Source organism: Pseudorca crassidens, chromosome 11 (assembly GCF_039906515.1).
Source record: "Pseudorca crassidens isolate mPseCra1 chromosome 11, mPseCra1.hap1, whole genome shotgun sequence".
NCBI lineage: Eukaryota > Metazoa > Chordata > Mammalia > Artiodactyla > Delphinidae > Pseudorca > Pseudorca crassidens.
The window spans coordinates 40,746,594-40,770,261 of record NC_090306.1 but is presented as its reverse complement, the minus strand read 5'-3'; the positions used below and the strand labels follow the sequence as shown (position 1 = coordinate 40,770,261).

The 23,668-nt window shown below is 42.4% G+C and overlaps 1 protein-coding gene across 2 annotated transcripts; it reads left to right on the top strand.

Annotated features, from left to right (window-relative positions):
- Nucleotides 1-9,371: 9,371 nt before the first annotated feature.
- SLC38A2 (solute carrier family 38 member 2) lies at nt 9,372-23,668 on the top strand. 2 transcript variants are annotated; one of them, XM_067696292.1, is made up of 16 exons: nt 9,372-9,664; nt 10,797-10,994; nt 11,282-11,363; nt 11,509-11,624; nt 14,549-14,622; nt 14,725-14,817; nt 14,948-15,029; nt 16,452-16,534; nt 16,933-16,991; nt 17,083-17,250; nt 17,659-17,738; nt 17,855-17,955; nt 18,523-18,647; nt 18,996-19,140; nt 19,245-19,342; nt 20,646-23,668. In XM_067696292.1, exons 2-16 carry the CDS (start codon nt 10,879-10,881, stop codon nt 20,742-20,744), a joined length of 1,521 nt encoding a protein of 506 aa, XP_067552393.1. In that variant the 5' UTR covers nt 9,372-9,664; nt 10,797-10,878; the 3' UTR covers nt 20,745-23,668. The 2 variants fall into 2 exon arrangements, with proteins under 2 accessions (XP_067552393.1, XP_067552394.1); XM_067696293.1 differs by lacking the exons at nt 9,372-9,664; nt 11,509-11,624 and having other exon boundaries at nt 10,834-10,994.

Genomic DNA, 23,668 nt, shown 5'->3' with positions numbered 1-23,668 from the left:
GAATCCTCGAGGATTTCCTCGTGGGTCCGGGAGTTTCATCTGACAAATACCAGTGTCTCTGGGACTCCCCGGGTACAAGGGATGGGTCAAGGCCTCTCACCCTTTCGTCCCTCCCTCCGGTGCACGCTTTCACAGCCACAGTACCCCACGGCAAGAGCCACGTACACAGGCACCGACAGCTGCCAACAGGGCGTGATCGCTTCCCAGACTGCAATCTCCCCAGCAGGGCATTCCCACGCGGCCAGGCGAGTCCGTGAAAACTCCGCAGGGCCTCGAGGCCCCCTGCGGCTTTCCTCAAAGGACCCCGAGAAGAGCCCTGATGTTTAGAGCAGTGTAGGTTTTGCAGGTCGCAGGCGCGGGCTGGGCGCGCCCGGTGCGAGCCCGGCTGGCGTGCACTTGGCAGCCTCCCAGCTGACGGAGCTGGACCAAGGGGGCATTGCGGGGGCCGAGATAAAGGCTCGCGTCTCCGCACCACTAGTCTCCTCTCTCCTGGACTCCCCGGCCTCCCCCATCACTTCACTCTTCTCCTCCCCCCCGCCTTCCCCTCCCCGGTTCCCCTCCTCTCCCCTCCGCTACCCCACCCGGGGTCCGGGAGGCGGCGCCTGCTGAGTCACCGTCACGTGGCCCCGGGTGCGCAGGGGCGGGCTGCGCCTCGGCGGCACTGGCGCTCGGAGCCCTAGTGGAAAATTTTCGGAAACCTACTGGGGCTGCGCGCCCGAGGCCCCGCCTCTCTCCCCTCTGCCCCACCCCCACCCCCACCCCCTTCGCGGTCCCCGGCCTTCCGGCCGCAGCCCGGCGCGCCGCTGTGGAGGTTCCTTTCTCCCCGGGAGCGGTGCTGCGCACGCCCGGCCCGCCGCCGCCCCCTAGGCTGGCGCCGCCCGCGCCGCTGGTCCTCCGGCCGGCAGCCCTCACTTCCTTAGCGACCCTTCTTGGAGCTCCGAGCCGCCGTGCGGTCTTGCCCCCGACCTTGTGTGTACCCGGCTGGCATCCTGAGAGGCGGGGAGCGGCGTCCTGGCGCCTTCGCCTTCGCCTCTGGGGCGCCGCAGCCCCCTCGGCCCCGCCACCTCCGATCCGCGTGACACGGGTCCCCCCCCATACCTCTTGGGGGGGGGGGTGGAAGACAAAGGAAGGAGATGGTTCCAGTGGGCGTCTTGCCTTCTACTCATTTAACGCCCTGCATTGCCTCGTCGTTCGAACACATCGTGTACTCGGCCCTATTGTAAATAGTTTACTGACCCCCGCTTACCACCAGGAAAATAAACAAGTTGTTTTCCCTACCCCATAACATTCCCCACTTCGTTTTTCCAGCCACGAATAAAATGTATTCCTGAGACAGCAACTTTGGGGAGTTCGTTGGCCTCACCCACCCAGGGGTGACAAATGGTTACACAATGACGATATTTCACTCAAAAGGGGTGTGTTAATGTGCGTGGATCACTTCGAGAAAGCAAACATTTCACAGTTTCCTCGACTGGTGGACTCTTGGACTGTCCTTTCGGATGGGTGTCGCTGAATGGGGAGGGGGGTTGAGAAGTGGCGTCGGCACCAGGTGTCTCACGATGAGGTTAGTTAGAGGTGGACGCAGGCGTCTTAATCGGACACCAGGTACCAAAGATTTCGTCCAAAACAGTGGGAGTTTTACCTGAATAAAGATCCCGGAACCAAGCCCAGATATTAAAATGCTTTCCAGCTAAGAACCAGAATCGCAGGTATGTTAATTTTAATAAATTCTTATTTCAGTATCTTAGCTCTGGGCAAAGAAAGATACGGAAACTGACTGAAGGCCAGGAATATAAGTCCATGGTGGCTTAAGAATGTTTTGAGTAGAACACATCATTCAGTCGCTGTCATTTTTCTCTGGACAAGAAAACAGACTGTTAACAATTAAGCGTAAAAATAAAAGTATTTTTAAATCGCTCTATTTTGGAAAATTATGAGTCTGAAATTTTAAAGTCGCTTACTGCTCATTAGCAGGTGTCAGTTTACCCAGTGAAAGAACCATGGTCAATTTAAAACAATCCATCATCTTTCTGACACTGTTTTCATTCATATTCATTAGTATATACCACACCTACCAAAATGGACCATTCCAAGGTCATAGGAAAATGCCATTGGGTAAAAACCACAAAAAGGTCTTTAATCAAGTCATTTCTTCCCCCTTTATTTGGTGAGGAGATGAGATAAACAGAGTACTGATACTCTAGGAAGTTCTACAGTCCTGACATAAATATGTTTATACTAAAATGTCTGTAAAGCTATCTAAATATTGCTAAATTTTTTTAAGGTTGAGTTTCTGTGCACACCATAATTTTCCTTTTCAATGAGTGGTGAGGTATGCACTCACAAAACGTTAATGCTTGTGAACGTATGGATTCATAATAAAAAGTGGTTTTTTTGCGTGACTATGTTACCATGCCAGTAGGATCAGAGATATCCACAGCAGTACTTCCCGGAAATATCATCTCTCTTAATAAAATTGACTCACAGAATTGGTACTTCTTTCTTTTTCAGTGGATGTGGCCCTGTCTGCACATGAGCCCTGAAACCACTGCAGCCAACGCGTGACCATGACAGGCAATAGCTCCAGCATGCTGAAGATGGCAGAATGAAAAGACGGTGAGCTCTTAATCTTTGAGGAGATTAAAAGGCCTAGGACTAGAGGCCTAAAAGAATTAACCTTAGGACTGCCCTATCTGTAGACTTCCGATTATACGAGATAGTAAGTGTCATTATTTAAGCCACTTATAATTGCATATTGTGTTTCTTGCAATAAAAACTCTTCTGCTACTGACAGCCTCTCTGTGGTAGCTAGCCTCCAGAAGGCCCCAACGATCCTTACCTTCTGGTAGTCACATCTTTGTATAATCCCCTTGTACATTGGATCGGGGCTTGCTTTTGTGACTAGTAGAATATGGCGGAAATATAAAATGTGATTTCCAAGTCTAGTTTATAAAGGCATTGCCTTGATCTCTCTTGGATCACTTGCTTTGGAATCAGCCACGTACCATGTCATGAGGATGCTCAGTCAGGCTTGTGGAGAAACCTTCTTGGAGAAAAATCAACTGGCCAGTACCAACTTGCCAGCATGTGAGTAAGTGACCTTAGAAACAGATCATCCAACCTTAGGCCATCAGATAACTACAGAAATAGTTATCATATGGCTACAACCTCATAAAAGACTCCAAGCTAAAACACACAATTGAATTGCTCTCGAATTTCTGATTCATACAAACTTTGAGAGTTTCAGCCAATGAGTTTTGGAATAATTTTTACACAGCAACTGCTACCTAGTAGAGTATCCTTCAATACCAGAAAAACACGCCAAAGTCACCTGGGTGCTCAGACTTACTACTATTGCTTGGGGCTTAGGAGCTGTCTTAACAAAGATAAAATATAGCCCTTCATTTGTTGGGCCCCTACTAAGCATAATCTCAAGAATAAAATATAAAATATGATAAGAAAAAAAAGAAAGGAATTTATTGAGGAACCTGGGAGAGATTAATGCTAAGAAAATATGGAAGTCATTGGAATAAAGGGAGGCATCTGAGCTGAAGGGAAATGGGGGGCGGGGGTGGGAGTTCACTATTCCTCCATAATGCCAGTGTCCATACTTGAATTTTCAATAACACTGTCTGGACAAGAATGTCAAAATGTGTACATTGCAAAAAGTCATATTAATTAGGTAAAATGAAGCCATTAGAAAGCAATTCTTGAAATCAGTTCTCATGCTTGTGGCTTACAGAAGACTGGCCTCAAGGAAAAATCTGTCCTTTTCTACCATCAAGTCATTGCAACAGACGTTTATTATGTGCTAGGCACTGACGGATAAAGTTAAATGTGCTAATTCAATCAACACTGTTGAACTCCTTCAGTGTATGAGGCACTGTTCTAGGCACTGATGATTCAACAATGAGCAAACCGAAAGACTTATCCTTACTTATCCTTGTCTCCAGAAAGGAGTTTGAGAGGGAAAATGCAGGAAGGGGGAAGAAATCATAGGCAAATAAACAAATAATGAAATAATCTGTTCTTATACCATGAAAAAATACAAAAACTAAAATACGACAATGAGGAAATGGAGATTGCATGCAAGGGGCAACTTTTGCTAGGATGGCCAAGGAAGACTTTTTTTATAAGTTAGAATAATCTCTTTTTATTTTTAATTTTTAAATAAATGTATTTATTTTTGGCTGCGTTGGGTCTTGGTTGCTGCGTGTGGGCTTTCTCTAGTCATGGCGAGCGGGGGCTACTCTTCATTGCAGTGCGCGGGCTTCTCATTCCGGTGGCTTCTCTTGTTGTGGAGCATGGGCTCTAGGCACACGGGCTTCAGTAGTTGTGGCTCGCAGGCTTCAGTAGTTGTGGCTTGCGGGCTCTAGAGCGCAGGCTCAGTAGTTGTGGCACATGGGCTTAGTTGCTCCACGGATGTGGGATCTTCCCGAACCAGGGCTCGAACCCGTGTCCCCGCCGTTGGCAGGCTGATTCTTAGCCACTGCGCCACCAGGCAAGTCCAGAAGACTTTTTTTTTTTCAGGAGTGATATTTAAACAGACCTAAGTGATGCTACCCAAACATAGAGACAAGGAGATTTCCAGGTGGAAGAAACAGCAAGTACAGTGCCCTGAAAAGGGAATAACTTAAGAGTATTTCAGGGACAAAAAGAAAATCATTGTGGCTAATACATAGTGAAAAGGAACAGTATAAATCAACTGTACTCCAATAAAAAATAATTTTAAAAGAAGATAGAATGATGCAACAAAAAAAAAAGAAAAGAAAAGAAAAGGAAAAGAGTGGCAGGAGACAAGGCTGAGGAGGTAGGCAAGGGCACAACCAGGTAAGGCCATGGTGAGTGAGGAATATGGACTTCATTCTGGTTGCAATTAGAAACCACTGAGGGCTTTCACAATTTATTCTTTTAAGCAAGGGATTTCATTTACGTTCTGAGAAGATCTTACTTTCTGCCAGGTGGAGAGCAGACAATGAACACCAAGAACGGAAGCCCAGAGATGAGTTAGGCTGTGGCGTTTGCAGTGATCGAGGAGAGAGGCGATGGCCGCTTGGACTAGGATCCGAGTAGTGGAGATGGCAAGATTCTGAATATATTTGGAGGCAGAACCCTCAAGACTTGCTGATGGATTGGGTATTTGAGGAAAAGGAGGGCTCCCTCATGAATGGTAGCATTATACTTCTAAATTGTAAAGAATTAGGAGAGGAACAGTTTTGCTAGGGAAGTCAAGAGTTCTGCTTTGGGCTTCCCTTTGGGCGCAGTGGTTGAGAGTCTGCCTGCCGATGCAGGGGACACGGGTTCGTGCCCCGGTCCAGGAAGGTCCCACATTTCGTGGAGCGGCTGGGCCCGTGAGCCATGGCCGCTGAGCCTGCGCGTCCGGAGCCTGTGCTCCGCAACAGGAGAGGCCACAGCAGTGAGAGGCCCGCGTACCGCAAAAAAAAAAAAAGAGTTCTGCTTTGACCAGTAAGGAATGAGATAGATGCTGTTTAGACATATTAGATAATATGCTTTCTACTGTGTACTCCTACATTTATTCATTCAACAAAAATGTATTACCAGGTACTGTTCTAGGTACTGGAGCTAACAGTGATCAAAGCAGATTAAACCTCTGCCTTCATGGAACTTATATTCTAGTGAGGGAGACCAACAGTAAACAGATAAATAAATATAATTCGGGTAGTGGTAGGTACTTAAATAGGTACTTCAGTGTATTTCATTCATCCAAATACTCAAAAAGTACCTTCTTTTTACAAGTGACTAGGTCAGTTGTGATCAGCCAGATTCTACCCTAAAAGATATTAACAGAAAATGTCGTACATAGACAACACGAAAAGAAGTGGCACAAAAAGATACTTACAAAGCACTACGTTCAAAGTATTGAATAGAATGAGATCAGTTGCAAATGGGAGCATCAAATAAAGAGAAATTAATGAAAGGTCTGGCATTTAAGGTGGGCCTCAAAGGAAAGATAAGAGTTTAGATACATGGTGATAGCAGGGAAGAGGAGGTATGAAGAATATTCCAAGCGGTGGGTAAAGTTTGAATGGGATATGGGAAATGGTTCGAGAACAGTGGCAAACGCACAGGGTAGAAGAAGGGGAATGTATTAGTTATCAATGGCCGAGTAATAAACTACTGCAAAACTTAGTGGCATAAAACAACAAACATTTATTATCACTTATTTCTGTGGGTCAGGAATCCAGGCTGGGCTTAGCTGGGTCCTCTCACTAATGTATTAGCTGGGACTGCAGTCATCTCAAGGTTCAGCTGGCCATGACCAGCTTCAATGCTTACTCTTGTGACTCTTGGCAGGCCTCCCTGGGCTGTTGCCAGAGACGTTAGTTCCTTGCCCTGTGGGCATCTCTGTAGGACAGTTCACAAGATGGCAGCTGGTTTCCCTCAAAGCAAATGAGGGAGAGAGCAAGAGAGAACAAGACTGAAGCCAGAGACTTTTTGTAACCTAATCTTAGAAGTAACATACCATCACTTTTGCTGAATAGAAGCACATCAGTAGGTCCAACCCATATTCAAGGAAAGGGGATTACAAATGAGTATGAATATCAGGTGAGGTTCATTGAGCTTCATCTCAGAAGCTGCCTACCACAAGGAACAGTGGGGGATTAGGATGGAAATATAGGCTAGTGCCACTTCAAGGGAAGCCACGAAAGCCAACCTGAGAATGAAACTACTCGGCTGGACATGAAGGGTAGAGACAAGCAAATATAATGTGGGAGCCCACTTCGGGCAAACTGAAATGCTGGATAAATAGAATTTTGAGGACCATCCTGAAGACGATCTTGTTCAACCACAGGTTGGGAAACAGCTAGAGCCCCCAGAAACAGACCCACTCTATTTTATTAGGTGATAATGGTCAAATAATTCTACAGAAGAGAGCTATCTACCCTCCCTAAAAACTTCTACCGACCTATCTTGACAATGCAGTGCATTCCTGAAAATCCAGAGTTGGCAACTAGTATTTGTGATTATTTTCCTGTCTTAGGATAGGTTTACTCTTAGTAGCTTTCAAAATTCTTTGATCCCAGCCCACAGTAAGAAATAGATTTTACTTCATAACTCAGAATATATACATATTTGTACATAATCCAAATTAGTTTTATAGAATAGTACTAGCATTACTATATATGGCATACTGATATTTTAAATTCTATTTTGTTCTATTGAATTAAAGAAAAAAAAAAGCGTGTAGTAATCCACTGAATTCATCACTGTCCTTTCCTGGGTCCCATTCTGCAGGTCTGAAAGACACTGTTCTGCTAAAACATTTGCTTAGGAATAGAGCAAAGTCATAGCACTTCTGACCAACAAGAATTTGGCGGTATAATTTCCTAGAAATTGGGTCAGGGTACTGTGTCCCATGCACTCTAGCCCAGGGCATAAGGGCAAAAACTCAAGCACATCAGGCCTCACTTGGAAGCCACTTGAGTAACCAGATATGCCTCAAGTGGCCTTTGAAAACATGAATCAAATTTGCAAACGAAAAATCAATGTTTCAATACCTCCCCCTCTTTTTTGTCATTTACTGTTCAGGTTCTTGTCATAGAGAAGTCAGAACAGGATTACAGGCCTCCCCCCAACACACACGCACACACCCCCTCAATTTTATGGGTTTCCTTAAGCCTGCACTGCAATCCAAACCACCAAAACATCCAATGGACAAGAGAACTAGTCTGAGAGTAGGATTTGCCAACCATAACCACCTCTGACTATGCAGGGGACTAACCTGGATGAAGAACTGATTTAAGATCTTTTGATTTTCATCAGTTGAAACCTGATAGAAAGGAACTTCCAGCGAGTCCTCTCTAACCCACTACTAAGATTGCTTTCCAGACAAGAGTTGATCGGTGTTATTAGGGAATGTGCGTGGAAGAAAGGTAAGTTTTTTCAGCCCCAAATGTGTATCAAGTGCCAAACTTGCCCTGGGGAGCTCACAGTCTCCCTGGTAAGACTACAAACTTGAACAATTTTGAGTACACGACAGCATAGGTTTTAAAAAGTCCTCGCCACATGGGTTAGAAAACAGTCCCTGCAATAAGAGGGGTGAGGAGGGAGGCTTTCCCGAGGCTCAGTGACTAAGCCTTGAGTGATGGTGAGAAGCTGGGCACTAAAGCAAGCAAGAGTATTGTTTAGGTGAGACTGGTCTGACCAGTCGAAGGGGTGGGGGAAGAAAGCTGTATAAAGGGGAAATCGCGTCCCCCCACGTCAATTATGAACACTGGTACAGGCCGAGGGCACCCGCAGCCTCACGTGCCACGGAAATAGACAGTTGTACAGATTTCCTCAGGAAAACATTGAAAGCAAAAATTGTGATCACACCCAACCCTGCCCAATCTCTCCCACGTCCTCAAAAGGAAGAGAGCAGTAAGTCAGATCGTTTGTTTATTCATTCATTCAACCAACAATTCTCTCTCCTAAGAGGCCTTTGTTTCCAGCCTTTCCGGCAGCACCGAGTATTCCACAGCGAAGGGGCCCCCTAGTTGCCTGGCTCAGCAAGACCACATCAACACTGGAAGGGGAGGACCAGCATTCCAACCGAGGCAGCGCCTATGTAAATACAAGGAGAGAGAGGCGAGGAGAGCTCTCCAATTGGGGTGGGGTGGTGGGATGACTGCAATGTGTTTGCGAAGGGAAAGTGGCACTCCTACACTTCATCGGAAGAGCGAAGCCCCCAACCAAGGACCCCTTTCAAGGAGTCTGGCTTATTGGGCAGGACGTAGCTTTACCCTTAATAGGGTTTTCCGTGTCCGTATAGAAAGGATCTCCCGAAATGGAGCTGTCAACCGACCTAATCAGGCTAGTTTTGAAGAGTGAAAGCAGGTCTAGGAGGAGAAGAAAGAACGAGAACAGAAACCTACCATGGAGACAACGTTGCTGCGTTGGCCCAACTTTGCTAGAGAAAACCCCCCATGTAAATCACAAAAATAACCGGCAGGAAAGGATTGGGTGGGTGAGATGTGTCCCCAAAAAGCCTCAAGGAGAAAGCAAAGCCTGCTGGAAACTCGGACAAAAGGGTGTTTGAAGGAGAAGGTTCCTGAAAGACAACCGCATGTCTTGGGCACCAGTCCGGGCTGAAAGGGACAGACCGGGGGAAGCACGGGGGTCGTCTTTCCAAGGCTGACCAGGAGACAGCAGAGCGGGGTTGGCCCGGGAGGAGGGGGGCGCCAGCGGGCGGGGCTAGGCGGCCCGAGTTAGCCGCCGGGGACGGACGCGGGTGGGGCGGGGTGGGGCCTTGCGGGCCCGGGCGGGCGGGGGGCGGAGCCCAGGTGGTGTTGATACACAAAGAGCAGGCACCCGGCGGCTGGGGCCCCGCCCACTGACGCGTCCGCCAAGGCGGCCGCTATAACCCGCCGCTCGCGCCGCTGGCTCCAGAGCCGCGCGAGGCTGCCGAGCTGGAGCGCTTTTCCTGCAGAACCGCCAGCTGCCCGACCACGCGTTCCCGCACACTCGCTCCTTTCCCTTCAGACGGCGGACGCCGGACGATTGGAGCGGCAACTTGCCATTTCCTTGTTTAGTTAAAATTGCTTTCCTGCCTCTAGTTGGATTTTCCGTTTTGTTTTTCTTTTTTTTACAATTTTTGTTTGAGAAAAACTCACCGAAGGCGTTTGCGTGTTGTTTCCGGGATACAGGAGTCGAGCCTACGGAGGTAATGCGCGCGGGGGCGTCTGCAAAGGGCTCGGGGCCCGGGCGGGAGTGGGGGAGGGGCGTCCGGGAGGGGCCGCGGCGGGAAGGCAGCTGCCGCGGTCGTTTACTCCTGGGGAGGGCTTTTTCGGTGTGCTAGCCAGCCTTCGATCCCGGTCCGCACCGAGGTCGCGGCCCTCCTCCGGGCGAGGGAGGGGCGCGGGGGCCGCGTGCCCGCCCGGAGCGGAGCCGCATCCTCCTGTTAGGGGGAGGGGAGCCAGCCGGGCCCCGAGGCTCCGTTGCGACAAGTCTTGTGACTGAATTGAATTAATAAAAATAATTACATAAACGGGTCTTGGAATTTGGGGGCGACGGGAGTGGGTTCGGGCTTTTAGTGTAGCGGAGGCCAGGATTGGGGAAGACAAGCGGGAACGTTTGACAATCGGCGATCGATATTGCATCAGTTTCCTTTTCGGGCAGAGGAGGGGCCGGCCGAGCGAAGCGCTCGCTAGCCAAATGCCTGTGGACTGGTGTGCTCGAGGGCACGGGCGTGCGCGTGTAAACAAACCCTTGACGCCTCTGCGCGCCCTCTGCTCCCTTTCTCGGGAGAGGACTCATGTTCGCCCTTTCCGCCCCCTTCGAGTCTGTCTGCTGCTGAGGCATTTCGCCATCTGGGGGCTCCAGGTGTGAAAGGACGAATTACGCGGCATTGCTATTGTAAATGTTAGAAAGGGGGAGCTGTGCGCCTGGGCTACATGCAGTGCACACCTAGCCAATGCCTGGGTGGGATGTTTGACCTGCGTGCCTGTGCACGACCTAGGAGGCTGCGGGAAAAGCAAAACAGAGCCCCCGCACCCCTCCCGTGAAACTTGAGAGAATGGAGAGGGAGAAACACTAAATTCCGTTGGAGAGGGTCATCGGGGTCCGGGGGGGCGTGGGCCTCCGCAGGCGCAGCGCTGCAGGGGGACCATCTTTGTTCTCCGCGGCTCCGCGGTCTGTACTTTTCCGCCCCTCGGCGCGCGCCCCCGCCCTTCGCGCTCGGCTGGTACTTTTCCACTCGCCTGGCCGGGGATGAATCAGCCTAGCAGCGCCGCCCGGCGGCGTCACGTGACCAGGGCGGGCTCTGCAGTCCTGACGCGCCGCCTCTACCTTCACAGGCAGCCGCGCGGGCCAGTGCATCTCCAAGGACAAAAGGAGCCGAGCGTTACTCGCTGCGCCTGATTCCTCCTGCCGACCAGCATGAAGAAAGCCGAAATGGGAAGGTTCAGTATTTCCCCAGATGAGGACAGCAGCAGCTACAGTTCCAACAGTGACTTCAACTACTCCTACCCCACCAAACAAGCTGCTCTGAAAAGGTGGGAGAAGTTGTGTGCTTTTTAAAAAACGGCCTGTGTGCATCGGAGGTTCTTTACCTGGAACTCTTCTTCTGTTGCTTTAAATTACTGTAGCGTTTGGAGAGAGCGTGTAATCTCTGGAAGATTATCCGGTGGTTGCCATGACATGGTGTCGTGTGAAAGTCGACTACTACTTAATACGCATTTAAGTAAAGATGTGTGACAGCTAAACGCGGGGACCGTTTTGTGTTGAAGCATTCCTTTGTATATTTCAATCCAATTTAGGATTTTTTTTTCTTTTTTTGTAGCCATTATGCAGATGTAGATCCTGAAAACCAGAACTTTTTACTTGAGTCGAATTTGGGGAAGAAGAAGTATGAAACAGACTTTGTAAGTTAAAAATAATTTATGTTTCTGTGGCTTTATGGAGTAAAAGAATAGTTTTACTTTTAGATTTCAAATCTAACTTGCCCAAAGCTGGTTTTCTCCATTTAATTATTGTTATATGTTTGGTTATCGTTTTCCCTCTATGTAGCATCCAGGTACTACTTCCTTTGGAATGTCAGTATTTAATCTGAGCAATGCGATTGTGGGCAGTGGAATCCTTGGGCTTTCTTATGCCATGGCTAATACTGGAATTGCTCTTTTTATGTAAGTATGTGTAAGTAGTGAGTCTGCCATGCAGGGCAGTAAATATGATGATACAACATATATTTTGGCTCCAGAGACTGAATTTACAGTTGAAGTAGTTGGCTTAAAAATCATTTGCTTAAAAGTTAAAATATGAGAAATCTGAAAATCTCTTTATTCTGCTACGTAACTGCATGATATCAAAAAAGCCAATTAGGTAGGAAAAATTAGGACAACTCTTAAAACCGATAATTAAACCAAAAAGTCTTTAAAGTCAAAGGGGATAGTTACAGTTGAATAGGGCTTGAATATTTAAAAAGAACTGTTGATAAATCCGGGGTAGAATTTTTATTCTGGCAAACTCTGAAGCAAGAAATATTAAAAAGCATGGTATCCTTCAAGTCAGTTTGGTAAATTGACAGCCTCCCCAAGGACCTGTGGCTCCTTTTGTACAGAAAGAAAACAACTTTTTTTTTTTTTTTTAATATATAGGGTGTGGTGGTATTTGTCTAACCTAGAACATGTTTTTAAGAAAAGTGAGTCAATTTTCTGGACCCTGAAAAGCAACCCATATGTGATTTTTTAATTTATTTTTTGTTTTCTTTTTAATATTTATCTCTTCCAGGTCTATGTGATTGCCACAGCAAAAGATGAATATTTTAATAAGTACCTGCTTTGAATTCCCTTTTTTTTCCCCCTAGTTGTCCAGTTAGAATTAGTTACTCCTGTGCTTTCCAGCGTAAATACCTAGAATAGAATTTTGGAGCTGTAGAAGACTTTAGAACAGCAGTTTTTAACCATTTGGGGGGGGTCACTGACCTTTGGAGAATGTAAAAGTACGGACCTTATTCCCAGGAAAAAACAAGCATAAAAGAAAAATACATGTGAAGTTTAGTATGCGTTTTCAGTGATGTTTGTATCATAGCAACTAAGATTGGGCTTCTGTGGGCTCCTGGCTAAGGAACTTCCAGTGGAAGATAGTGTGATTTACTATCAGGCAAAGAAACCACATATGTACGTAGCATGGAATTGTCTCTTTGCTACAGATATGTTTTAGTTAACTGACTGGTGCCTTCTACTCAAGTTATTTTTTTCTAGCAGAATAGAATGTTCATGAAAAGAAAAGCAGACCTTCGCAAAGCTCTGCTTCGTGGTGAAATTCCACGCTGAAGTTAAGCATGGCTTTGAGCTTTGGAAGCTAGGATTCACTTAGCTTGCTTCATGAGCATGAGGCTTTTTGACATCTAAGACCAAGAGCCAGGAATTTTTGTAGAAAGGACCCTAGAGTTTCAAAGTTTTTAGTGGGGTACTTGAATGGCATCATTGTTAAATATTTGAAACCCTTCCTAACTCTTAATATAAAAACTGGAGGCAGTTTTTAAATGCTCCCAGTGTGGTTATGGTGCAGAATTTACATGAGATGACATGGCACCTTTGTTTCGTAAGAGAAAGCAAAATTCTGATATGTTACCCTTGCACTTTTGAAATTATTTATACTCTAATAGGGTCTGTATAAATTTGATGATCAACCATTTAATAAATGGTTAAATAATATTAAGAGTGCTAAAGTGAGTTTTTAAATCCATCAGTATTTTACAACGTATATTTGGAGGTATAGACGTAAATGGTTCAAAAGCCACATGGCTGCTATCATCTGGTTAAACAACTCTTGTAGCTTACCCTATAACGTAGACTCAACTTGAGGTTGAAAGTGACCTCAAGGGTTATGAAGTCTGTTCATTCCTCATTGTCCTTTCTGTGTAAAAGAAAGGACTGAATTTGTCAGCACACTTTGAACATTGTCTTTGATTAAGCCATGCTTTGTCCAGTTAGAGATGAGGCTGATTGTGTCATTTCCACTGCAGATTAGACCCCATGAAACTTGGGGCATTAGAATGGCAGCTTAATGCTACCACCTATGTTTAACTAAGAGACATCAGTTTCTTTGCCAGTACCATATAAGGTACTGTATTCAGTTTGCCAGTAAAGAATTTGGAAAATGTGACTGTCTTCTTATTTGCAGAGTTTTCTATGAGTTTCCCTGATTTTGATTTGTTGTTGTTCCTTTTAATAAAAAGAAATTTATATTCTTCTTGGTTTGCGTGGGGGGAAGAAAGTAAAGCTGGAATGAGAGAGGACGTGTGCCCTAAAGGAAAGCGTAGTGACTTAGTAGAGAACTTTTGGTTCCTCTCTATTCTTTTTTTTTTTTTTCTCCTGTTCCATCCAAGCGAAAGTACTGAGGGAGGAGACAGCCCAGTCGGACTGATAGCCTGCTTGTTCTAGCGCAGGCATTGTTTAACTGACAATGCTGGGCCTGTCTTCCATACCATGGTGTGCAATGTAGTATATGGTTCCAGTAGTTACTTCTCTGATTTGTGCCCATTTGTTTGTAAAGCTGTGCCTGACACTTAACATGTCAGTATCTTTCCCTCCACTTCCTTTATAGTCCCATTCCTTTGCTTATCTACGTGGTCCAAGTAGTCTCAAGACCTTTCCTGAATCTGTCTCATTTGTATTTCACAAGTAACTGGCAGGTGTTAAAACCATTTTATAGATAAAAGGAACTATACAATGCAGAGAAGTGGCAAGTACACAGCTAATTATCATGGTGCCAGGATCAAAATATAAGTCTTGTAACTCTCCCACTGAAAAGTTAGGTTTTCCAGTGTCTCCCAGCACCTTTGGTTCAGTGGGTGAACCCTGTTCTTAACCAGTACTGTAGAGTTATTACCTGAGACATGATGCAGTCATGTTTAGTGCCAGGTAAGAGAACTTGTTGACACTCTAGTCAGGAGAGTGAACACCTGTCCTTGGGGGGCATTCTGTCTAGTACACAAAATATTAGGACAAGTTCCATATTTAATGTTTAAATAAAGCCAAAAAGAATTGTTTTTAAATATAGACGTGCTTATTTATAACCCTGTGCCTTTTCCTTCTCTCATCAGAATCCTGTTGACATTTGTGTCAATATTTTCCCTGTATTCTGTTCATCTCCTTTTGAAGACTGCCAATGAAGGAGGTATGGTGGCATTTTTGATATTTCTAAAACAGTTATGCCTGTCATGATTTTCTTCCTCTTATAAAATACTTGCTTCATGCTTCTGTGTTCCTTAAATTACAGGGTCTTTATTATATGAACAACTGGGACATAAGGCATTTGGAATGGTTGGAAAGCTTGCAGCTTCTGGATCCATTACAATGCAGAACATTGGAGGTAAGAATTTTTAAAGGACAGTTTGGGTAGACTTTTTTGCTCTTTATGTAGCGGAGAGTGGTGACACGTTACTTTTGGTGTCACATGCCACATTTTGCACTTGTAATGGTATAATTTTGTTTTCCTCCAGCTATGTCAAGCTACCTCTTCATAGTGAAATATGAGTTACCTTTGGTGATCCAGGCATTAATGAACATTGAAGATACAACTGGGTAGGTGCTAAGTAAGGTTACTCCTAAGAAACAATTACAGTCTAAAATGGTTAGATACATTTTTATCAAAGTTGGATACAAAATGATTATCAGTGAATTATTTTTTGTAAATGCTCCTGTTGAAACTGACCAAGAAGTCCTGCCGGAAACTGATTTGAAACTTTGAGAATGAAAGGCCAAAGACAGTAGTTATAGGACAAGTTATACTAGTTCTATAACTCTGAATAACAAATTTCTAACCTGCGTGTGAAAACAGGTTTTCTGGAACTACTTCCCTTTTCTCTTTATATTTACTGTCCCAAGAAATTATAGTTGAATAACTCATACCCCAACCTAAGTTAGGATTAACATTTTGAATTACATTAAAAATCAATTCCTGTCTGATTTTTGCGAATTTGAAATTTCATATATTTAAAGTGCAGCATACCAGAAAATGTATGGCTATGCTGTACAAACCTTGTCCTTCTAGCGAAGTTATTCATCCGAGTGGACTAACAGGTTTTTATCTAAAGTACACATGAGGAGGGATAATGTACTTCACAGCTTACATGCAGCTCATTATCTCAAAATAGAGAGGTTTGGTTATCTCTGTGGCATTTGAAATTTAGTTTAGTAAGCTGATCTTTAAATATTAGTTTTCTGGGAGGGGGGGTCTTTATTGCTGAAGGGAGCAGAGTACAATTGACAGGGCAATTAGAATTTGAAAATAAGTGATTTTAAATGGTGTAGTTGATTACCTAAAAAGGAAAAGGCATTGCTAGAATGCTTAGGAGAGATGCATAACATTTTCTCTTGAGTTCAGAAGGGATCTTTTTACTGTTGGAGTCAAGGTGGGTCAAGGTGTCACAACATACTCTTGGCAACCTGGAATAAGTTCTTGTTTTAGGGGACTGGGTTTTGTTGTTTTGTTTTTGCCTATGTATTTTATCGAAGCGTGAGAAATTCCTTGTTGAAATGTTTAGTAAGTACATTTGCTAACAAATGTCTGAAAGAAACTTGTTATAAAATTTCCTTGTTTCCAGCATCAAAAAAAGTGAGCTAAAGCTATGATGAAGTTGGCACACAGTTTTCTAAAAATGCTTAAAGATAAGATTACTGGCTTAACAATGCCACTTTGTTCCCTACAATAGTATCAAGCCTTTAAGAAGCATTTTATGTTATGAATCAGCTGGCAGCCTTCCCAGAGCAAACAGTGGGACAAAAGTTACACTGTTTGAGATCCCATCTCTAACCTGAGTGAATATTCATTGAGCGCTCAAAGTTAGAAATCTATTCTGTCTATGTGGGCTTTTTGAATAAGCGATACTCTTTCCAAACCTGTCTTTTTTTAAAGTATAAAACGAGTCTTGTGAAAAGAAATGTATGTTATTCTGAGTATATTTGTGGCTGGTTGTGACCTTGTTTTTCTTTTCTTTAATTCAGATTGTGGTATCTGAACGGTGACTATTTGGTTCTGTTGGTCTCACTGGTGCTCATTCTTCCCTTGTCCCTGCTGAGGAATTTAGGTGAGCACACCCATCTCTAAAGAAAATTGAAATGAGCCTCACCAGCTGGTTGGCTTCCTTTTCATAGAAATTAATAAGAGCTAAAGAGCCCCGAAAACATACCTTTGTGAATTTCAGCATTCAGAACTTGTAGGTCTTTGAAAAATTCTAGCAGGATGGTTACCAAAGGGCCCAAATATTCTGTTGACATTTACAACATCTTGTGCTTTATAAAAATAAAAAAGGATAGTTGTTATTGATTTAGTTATTAACAAGTATTTTTAAGTTATTCTACATCTTACTGTATAAGCATTAGAAATTTGATGTGTCCACACTGAAGTCTTGCAAGCAGAATTGAGTTATATTTGCCCTAAACCTGTTTTAGTAAACGAATACCAATTTTTTTTTTCTCCTTATAGGATATTTGGGGTACACCAGTGGCCTTTCCTTGTTGTGTATGATGTTCTTTCTGATTGTGGTAGGTATAATTTTTCTTTAAAGCTAGAGATTCTTTTTCTAAGCCCTGTCACATTATTCAGTCTAACAAATGCAAAATAATGTATTTTCAGGTGGTTTGCAAGAAATTTCAGATTTCTTGTCCTGCAGAAGTTGCTTTTCTTATTAATGAAACCGTAAACAGCACCTTAGCACAGCCAACAGCTTTTGTACCTGATGTGGCTTTTAATATGACTGAAGGTGATTCTTGCCAACCACATTATTTTATCTTCAACTCACAGGTAACTATAATCTTTGTGTCCTCAGAGGAAGATTTTAGGGAAGAAAACAGGGAAAATACCCACTAGAAATTTTAAAACACTCCCAAGGTAAAGGAAGATCAGGTAATAGCTGCCCTTTAGGAAACATGATTAGCTCATTATTGAGGACTGAGAAGAAAGTGTTGGTTTGTAGCTTAAAATAGATTGAGAGATGAAATGATCATCTGATGTTCATAACTGATACATTGGGAAATGGAGGATATCGATCACACTTAGTGAAAAAATTAGAAGAGTGGGAGCTAATTGTGCCAGAAAACATCATTTTAGGCTTTGATTCTAAGATTAATAAATATAAATACAAGCTGCAGAACTGTGATAACATGAGTTTGTTATATCAGGATATTAAGAAAGTATTTACGTTTTTTGCAGACTGTCTATGCTGTGCCAATTCTGACCTTTTCATTTGTCTGTCATCCTGCTGTTCTTCCCATTTATGAAGAGCTTAAAGGGTGAGTGCTTTTTACCTACTTTTATATACATTTATTGGAAAAACTAGAAAAATTTTCAATTACTGCTATAACTGCTGCTAAAGTATGCATCTGTATTTTCCTTTGAATTTGTATAGCCGCAGCCGTAGAAGAATGATGAACGTGTCCAAGATTTCATTTTTTGCTATGTTTCTCATGTACCTGCTTGCTGCCCTCTTTGGATACCTGACGTTTTATGGTAAATAATGTCTAGTTTACAAAAAGGATAGTTAACGAAATGGAATTGATACTTTTATATGTATACTTCTGTCACTTTAAAAACTCGGTCTGTTTTGGTATATTTCATATTTGTGATGAACAATTGAATTTAGAGCTTAGAATTTCCTGTAGCGTATATTGAGTCAGTGACTTCTAGAATCCACGTTCCCAAATCTACCATTAGCCACTCGAGGGCATTTTTTACGTGCTGTGCTTGCATTTAGGTTCTCCCACCCCCTTCAGATTAATACAGCACACGCACACACACTGTAAGCCAGACCATGGGATTTAGCTATTTAGCGCCTGTTGTTTTTAATGGGGGTCATGTGGCTAAATCTCTCCTTGGTATTTCGAAACTTTTTTCAATGTTATTTTAATTGCATTAACCCTAATTCCAAATTAATCTTATTAACCTCTTAGTTTGTGGTCGTTTTGTGAGTAGCTAATAACTTTGGTGCAGATTTTCCCGTTAAGTTAGATTTTCTAACTAATCTCCAAAGAGGACAGCACACTTGAAGCTTTTCCTTTTCTTGGCCTTTCTCTGTAGAACACGTTGAGTCAGAATTGCTTCATACCTACTCTTCCGTCATGGGAGCTGATGTTCTGCTTCTCGTCGTCCGTTTGGCTGTGTTGGTGGCTGTCACCCTGACAGTACCTGTAGTTATTTTCCCAGTAAGTAACCTTTCAGTAGGAATGAATTGTGAAACATGAAGATTTGTGTGATTTCTATGTTTTGGGAGAAGGGAAACACTGCTACAGCAGTATCGAGTTGATGCGGGTTTTTGAAGGTTTTTTTTTTTAAATGTTTCATACATCTTTAAAACATATCCTGGGACACTTTTTTCCATAATTGAAGACACAGTGATCTTTCTAGTGTTCAGATATTTAGAAAACAGCAATTGAGGAGGGGTACAATTTTAGTATTTACATAGCTGCTAGTTGATATATATATCCTGTTGTTTGGGGTTTGTTTTTTTCATTAATTAAATCTGCAGTTTATTTATCCACTTATTTTTGCAGATCCGGAGTTCCATAACTCACTTGCTGTGTGCAACCAAAGATTTCAGTTGGTGGCGTCATAGTATCATTACAGTGTCTATCTTGGCATTTACCAATTTACTTGTCATCTTTGTACCAACTATTAGGGATATCTTTGGTTTCATTGGTAAGTTTTAGGAAGTATCAAAGTTGCTTGAAATATCAGGGATTTTAATGTTTATAAAATGAATAACAAGTGATTCTTAAGAACTGGTAAATGTTCTTTTACAGGTGCATCTGCAGCTGCTATGTTAATTTTTATTCTTCCATCTGCCTTTTATATCAAGTTAGTGAAGAAAGAACCTATGAAGTCTGTACAAAAGATTGGGGTGAGTGAGAGATTATGACTGGAGAAATAATAATAATCTAATGCCAGAAGTTCCTCAACTGATTTTAATTTTAGTCTCCTAAATGTCGTTTATTGTAGTTTCATTTTAAGTTTCTAGTAAACAAATATATCTGTAACTGTGTACTTCACAGATGGAAGATTGGGAGAGGAGGTGAGAGATGGTTTGCCATCTAATATGTATGCTTAAGTTAACTGCAAGAAAGTTATTAGATATTTTAGGAATAGAGATAGAGATAGAGTGTAAAGTAAAAATAATACAGACTCAACTTTCAACGTTGTTTAACCAGTATTTGTTGGACTGCCTACTACTGTATGACCAGCACTTAAATGGGCCTGGAGTATATAAAAGAGAAATAATGGGGTATTTAGTCAAATGAGACTAACCATTTTCAAAGCAAAGCTTGGGGGTTAGGGAGGGGGCTACTATTAGACTTTAAAGTATAATAACGACTGATTTTACAAGGAATATATGGTATGTTAACCACAAATGATCCTGGTGGGGATATTTAGGAGAAAGACTGCATTTCAGTCCTTATTCGCCACTACTATTGTAGTCTGAGTAAACTACTAGAATTGTTTGTGAACCAACAACTGTCATCTTATTTCACCTAAAATATGTAGTGCAGTAACTGAAGGGGGTAGGATTAGGAGTAGACCTGCTCATGTCTCTTAGAAAAACCTCCAGCTTCGACTCAGGCTGCATTTTTAAGATGACTTGGATTTGATTTTGTAAGTTAAATTTTTTTCCTTCTAAAAAATGTAAAAATCCCAGTCCAGTTCTATTATATGAAATAATTTATTTAGCAAAGAAAATTGTTTACCCTTTCATTTCATACAAAGGAATGCAAAGGGAAAGTTTGAGAAGGTTTCAAAGATACAGTTACTTAGTACTCTATAGATAACCCCTTGATCACTCACTTAAGACAGTTTAACTATCTTCAGCAAGGTAAAACTGTAGCTCTGTGAAGTATTATGGACATGCTTTTAGTAATTATAAGCCCATTTTTAAAAGTAGAAAGAGGGGGCTTCCCTGGTGGCGCAATGGTTGAGAGTCTGCCTGCCGATGCAGGGGACGCGGGTTCGTGCCCCGGTCCGGGAGGATCCCACATGCAACGGAGCAGCTGGGCCCGTGAGCCATGGCCGCTGAGCCTGCGCGTCCGGAGCCTGTGCTCTGCAACGGGAGAGGCCACAACAGTGAGACACCCGTGTACCGCAAAAAAAAAGGAATATTTAGCATATGTTTTGTTGCTTGCTGATCCGTTTTCTCTGTGTGCTCATTGCAGGCTCTGTTCTTCCTGTTAAGTGGCGTAGTGGTGATGACCGGAAGCATGACCTTGATTGTGTTGGATTGGGTCCACAATGCCTCCGGAGGTGGCCATTAACCAGCAGCACCACTAAAACTCGATAGTCCATTTGATGCCAGTGTTGAGTCAACTCTCAGCTACTATGAAATTTCACCTAATTTTTCAGTTTCACTTCCTTTTGAAGTGCAGATTCCTCGCTGGTTCTTCTGAGTGCAGAATAAGTGAACTCTTTGTTTGTTTTGTTTTGTTTTTAAAGAAACTATTCTGTATGATAGAAATGGATATTGACAACAAAACCACGAGTCTCGGGTTAAGGGAAGTGACAATTTTATTCCATTCCAGAGAATGGACGAACTCTTAACTTTAATCAAGCCACATGTTTGGCTGTGTCATTGTTTAACTTGGATATTTTATGATTTTACTTGAATGTGCCTAATGGAACCATTCGATGTGAGAAACAATTCTTCTTAATTTACAGCAAAGTATTGAAATAACCATTGGGAAAAATACTATTATTTTTTTGTACCAAAAATATTTAAAGACCTCAGAAGCACTATTCTTTAAAAATTGCTTTTTTTGAACTTTATCCAAAAGCAGTTGTCAGTGAATTCTGTTAAAAAATAATTCATTGTTATTTAAAAACAAATACTAGTATTATGAAATGATTTGCCTTTTTTTAGGCATACTAAGCCAAATACTTTTTTTACCCAAAATAATTTTTAGAGAAAATGATGTAATGAAACATTGTACCATGAATAGGAGCATAGTTTTTATTTCCATTCAGACTTCACCATGAAAGGATAATTGGTTGATTGTGGCTATACCAAATCAGATGAACTCTCTCATCATCACCTTTCTTCTCTGTCCCCAAATAATTTGGTTCATTTAGACTCTGAAGTATTTATGGCTTCAATCTATTAGAATGGAAGATAATGCAGATATTTCTATGGGAAATAAAATAACTAATTTTGAGGTACCAAATAGTGCAATTGGGTAAAACAGGGTTTATTCAGTTGCATCTGCCTCCAGAGTTGTGTTAACAGCTCTGGATTTTTTTTTGGGCCAGCCCTTTTTTGGCATTGCTTCCAGCAGTGGAAAATGGGCATTTGATGGCTGTAGGCCAAAACTATTCTACCCAGAGAGTACAACTTTTCAAAATGCTCATCTGCTCCTGGAAGTGTGAATTACTTGACAATGTATGGTTTAGTTGTGTTCATGTTTTGTCTACAGTAGAGGTCTAATCCATAGGTTACACCAATATTTGGTACAATATAAGTTCTCTTCGTATAGGCCACTGGGTTTCTCATGCAGTAAGCTTTTTAAAAAACTCATGTGCACTGGCTTGTCATCTCATTCTCGTACAACATAGAATTACTTGTTTACATCCAACAAATGGTTAGCTAGGGAAAACAGTGCAACCTGAGTGTAACTATTGGTCCGACTGCATGACCACCCTTCCTATTTTAATCCCAGTTAGAAGTGAAAAAATTATTTGGCTTTAAGAGCACATTTATTGTACGTCATGGTGTATGGTGAATATATTATTAAATAATGTGGTACTTTGCTCATCAGGCATAATGTCTAAAATCTAATATACATAATTCCATTAGTGGTTGGGGGAAGCAAATAATGGAATCATTCATTGGTCACCTGGCTATAAGGTTGTTCTCTTGAACTAAACATTTCTAGTTTTAGGCAAGGGCCAGAAATGTGGCAGACATGATTTTTGTTACGCATTCTTGTATTATATGTGACTAAATTACAGACAAGATGTGTCTGTAATCAAAGACCCTTGTGGAACTGGAAGACGTCTTGTAGTGCTACATTGGGTGAAACCAATGGTCCGTTTTTGTTTGTTTCTACGAAAATTAAAGTGGGGACCATCTCGAAAGGCAGTGAGAAGACAGATTCCACAGCACTGCTTTCATTCAGTTGGGCTCTTGGCACTCCATTCGACTCCAGAACCTCACCTCTAGCTCAGACCAAGAATTGGCACTTCTGGTTGGATTCCTGGAAAGAATTGCTCGTTGTGTATCTTAAGACTTGACCAGGGAATACCAAGTAAAGAGTTGTTCTCTACAGTTTACATCCTTTCTTATGGGAGAAAATACCATGGCAACCAGGAAGAAACGAAAAAAAGAAATCCTTCTCACGGCAAATCGATGTGGGAGGCTCCTCCAATCTCCTGGCTGTTTGAGGTTCAGAATCAACTGCCACGGGTAAATTCCATTGCATGATTTTCTTGGAGCTATCTCGTCTACCTGGAGGTTCCTAAACAGTGAATTCCCAGTAATGAGCAGTCTTCAGTATTAAAACCACTGTCGTGTCACCTCATTTTGCATTACCGTCTTCCGTGGATGTTTCAGTTATAACTGTAATGTTATTTATAGAACAGCATTAATCCATTAAAGCTAACCTATTTTTCAATATTTATGATAATCTTATGTACATACATTGTCTGTCCATATGTATTTGTAAATAGGTTGTATATAATGTCAGGTTTGGGTCTTGGGTTCAAATGTATATATTCCTATAAGTTTCTTAACTGCATTTTGATGAATTCACATTATGTATCTATAAGAATGGTCCCAAAAGTACCTGTACAGAGATTTCAATAAACAAATTGTGTAAACACTAAAAATTTAAAATACGGTGTAAATTGTATTTGCAATAAACAGACTGGCTGAACATCACATTTTTTTCATGAAAACTTGGTGCAAGTTCAGATCTCTTATTTAAATTTTAAATAAGGTCTAAATTTTCAAAATGCAGTAGTTAACAAAATGATCTAGTGTAATAAAATCAAATATGATCTAGTGTGATTTAAGACCTTTGAGAACCTGGGTGTGTTAAGCTTTCTGTATATAATGTAAATATCCCCACTGTACTGTTAGAGGCCAACAATTCCAGTATGACTTGTTGGCAAAGAGTGCTACACCGTTTCAATGAAACATCCTATGTTTGTTTTAACTGAACTAAAATAAATACATGCTTAATCCTGA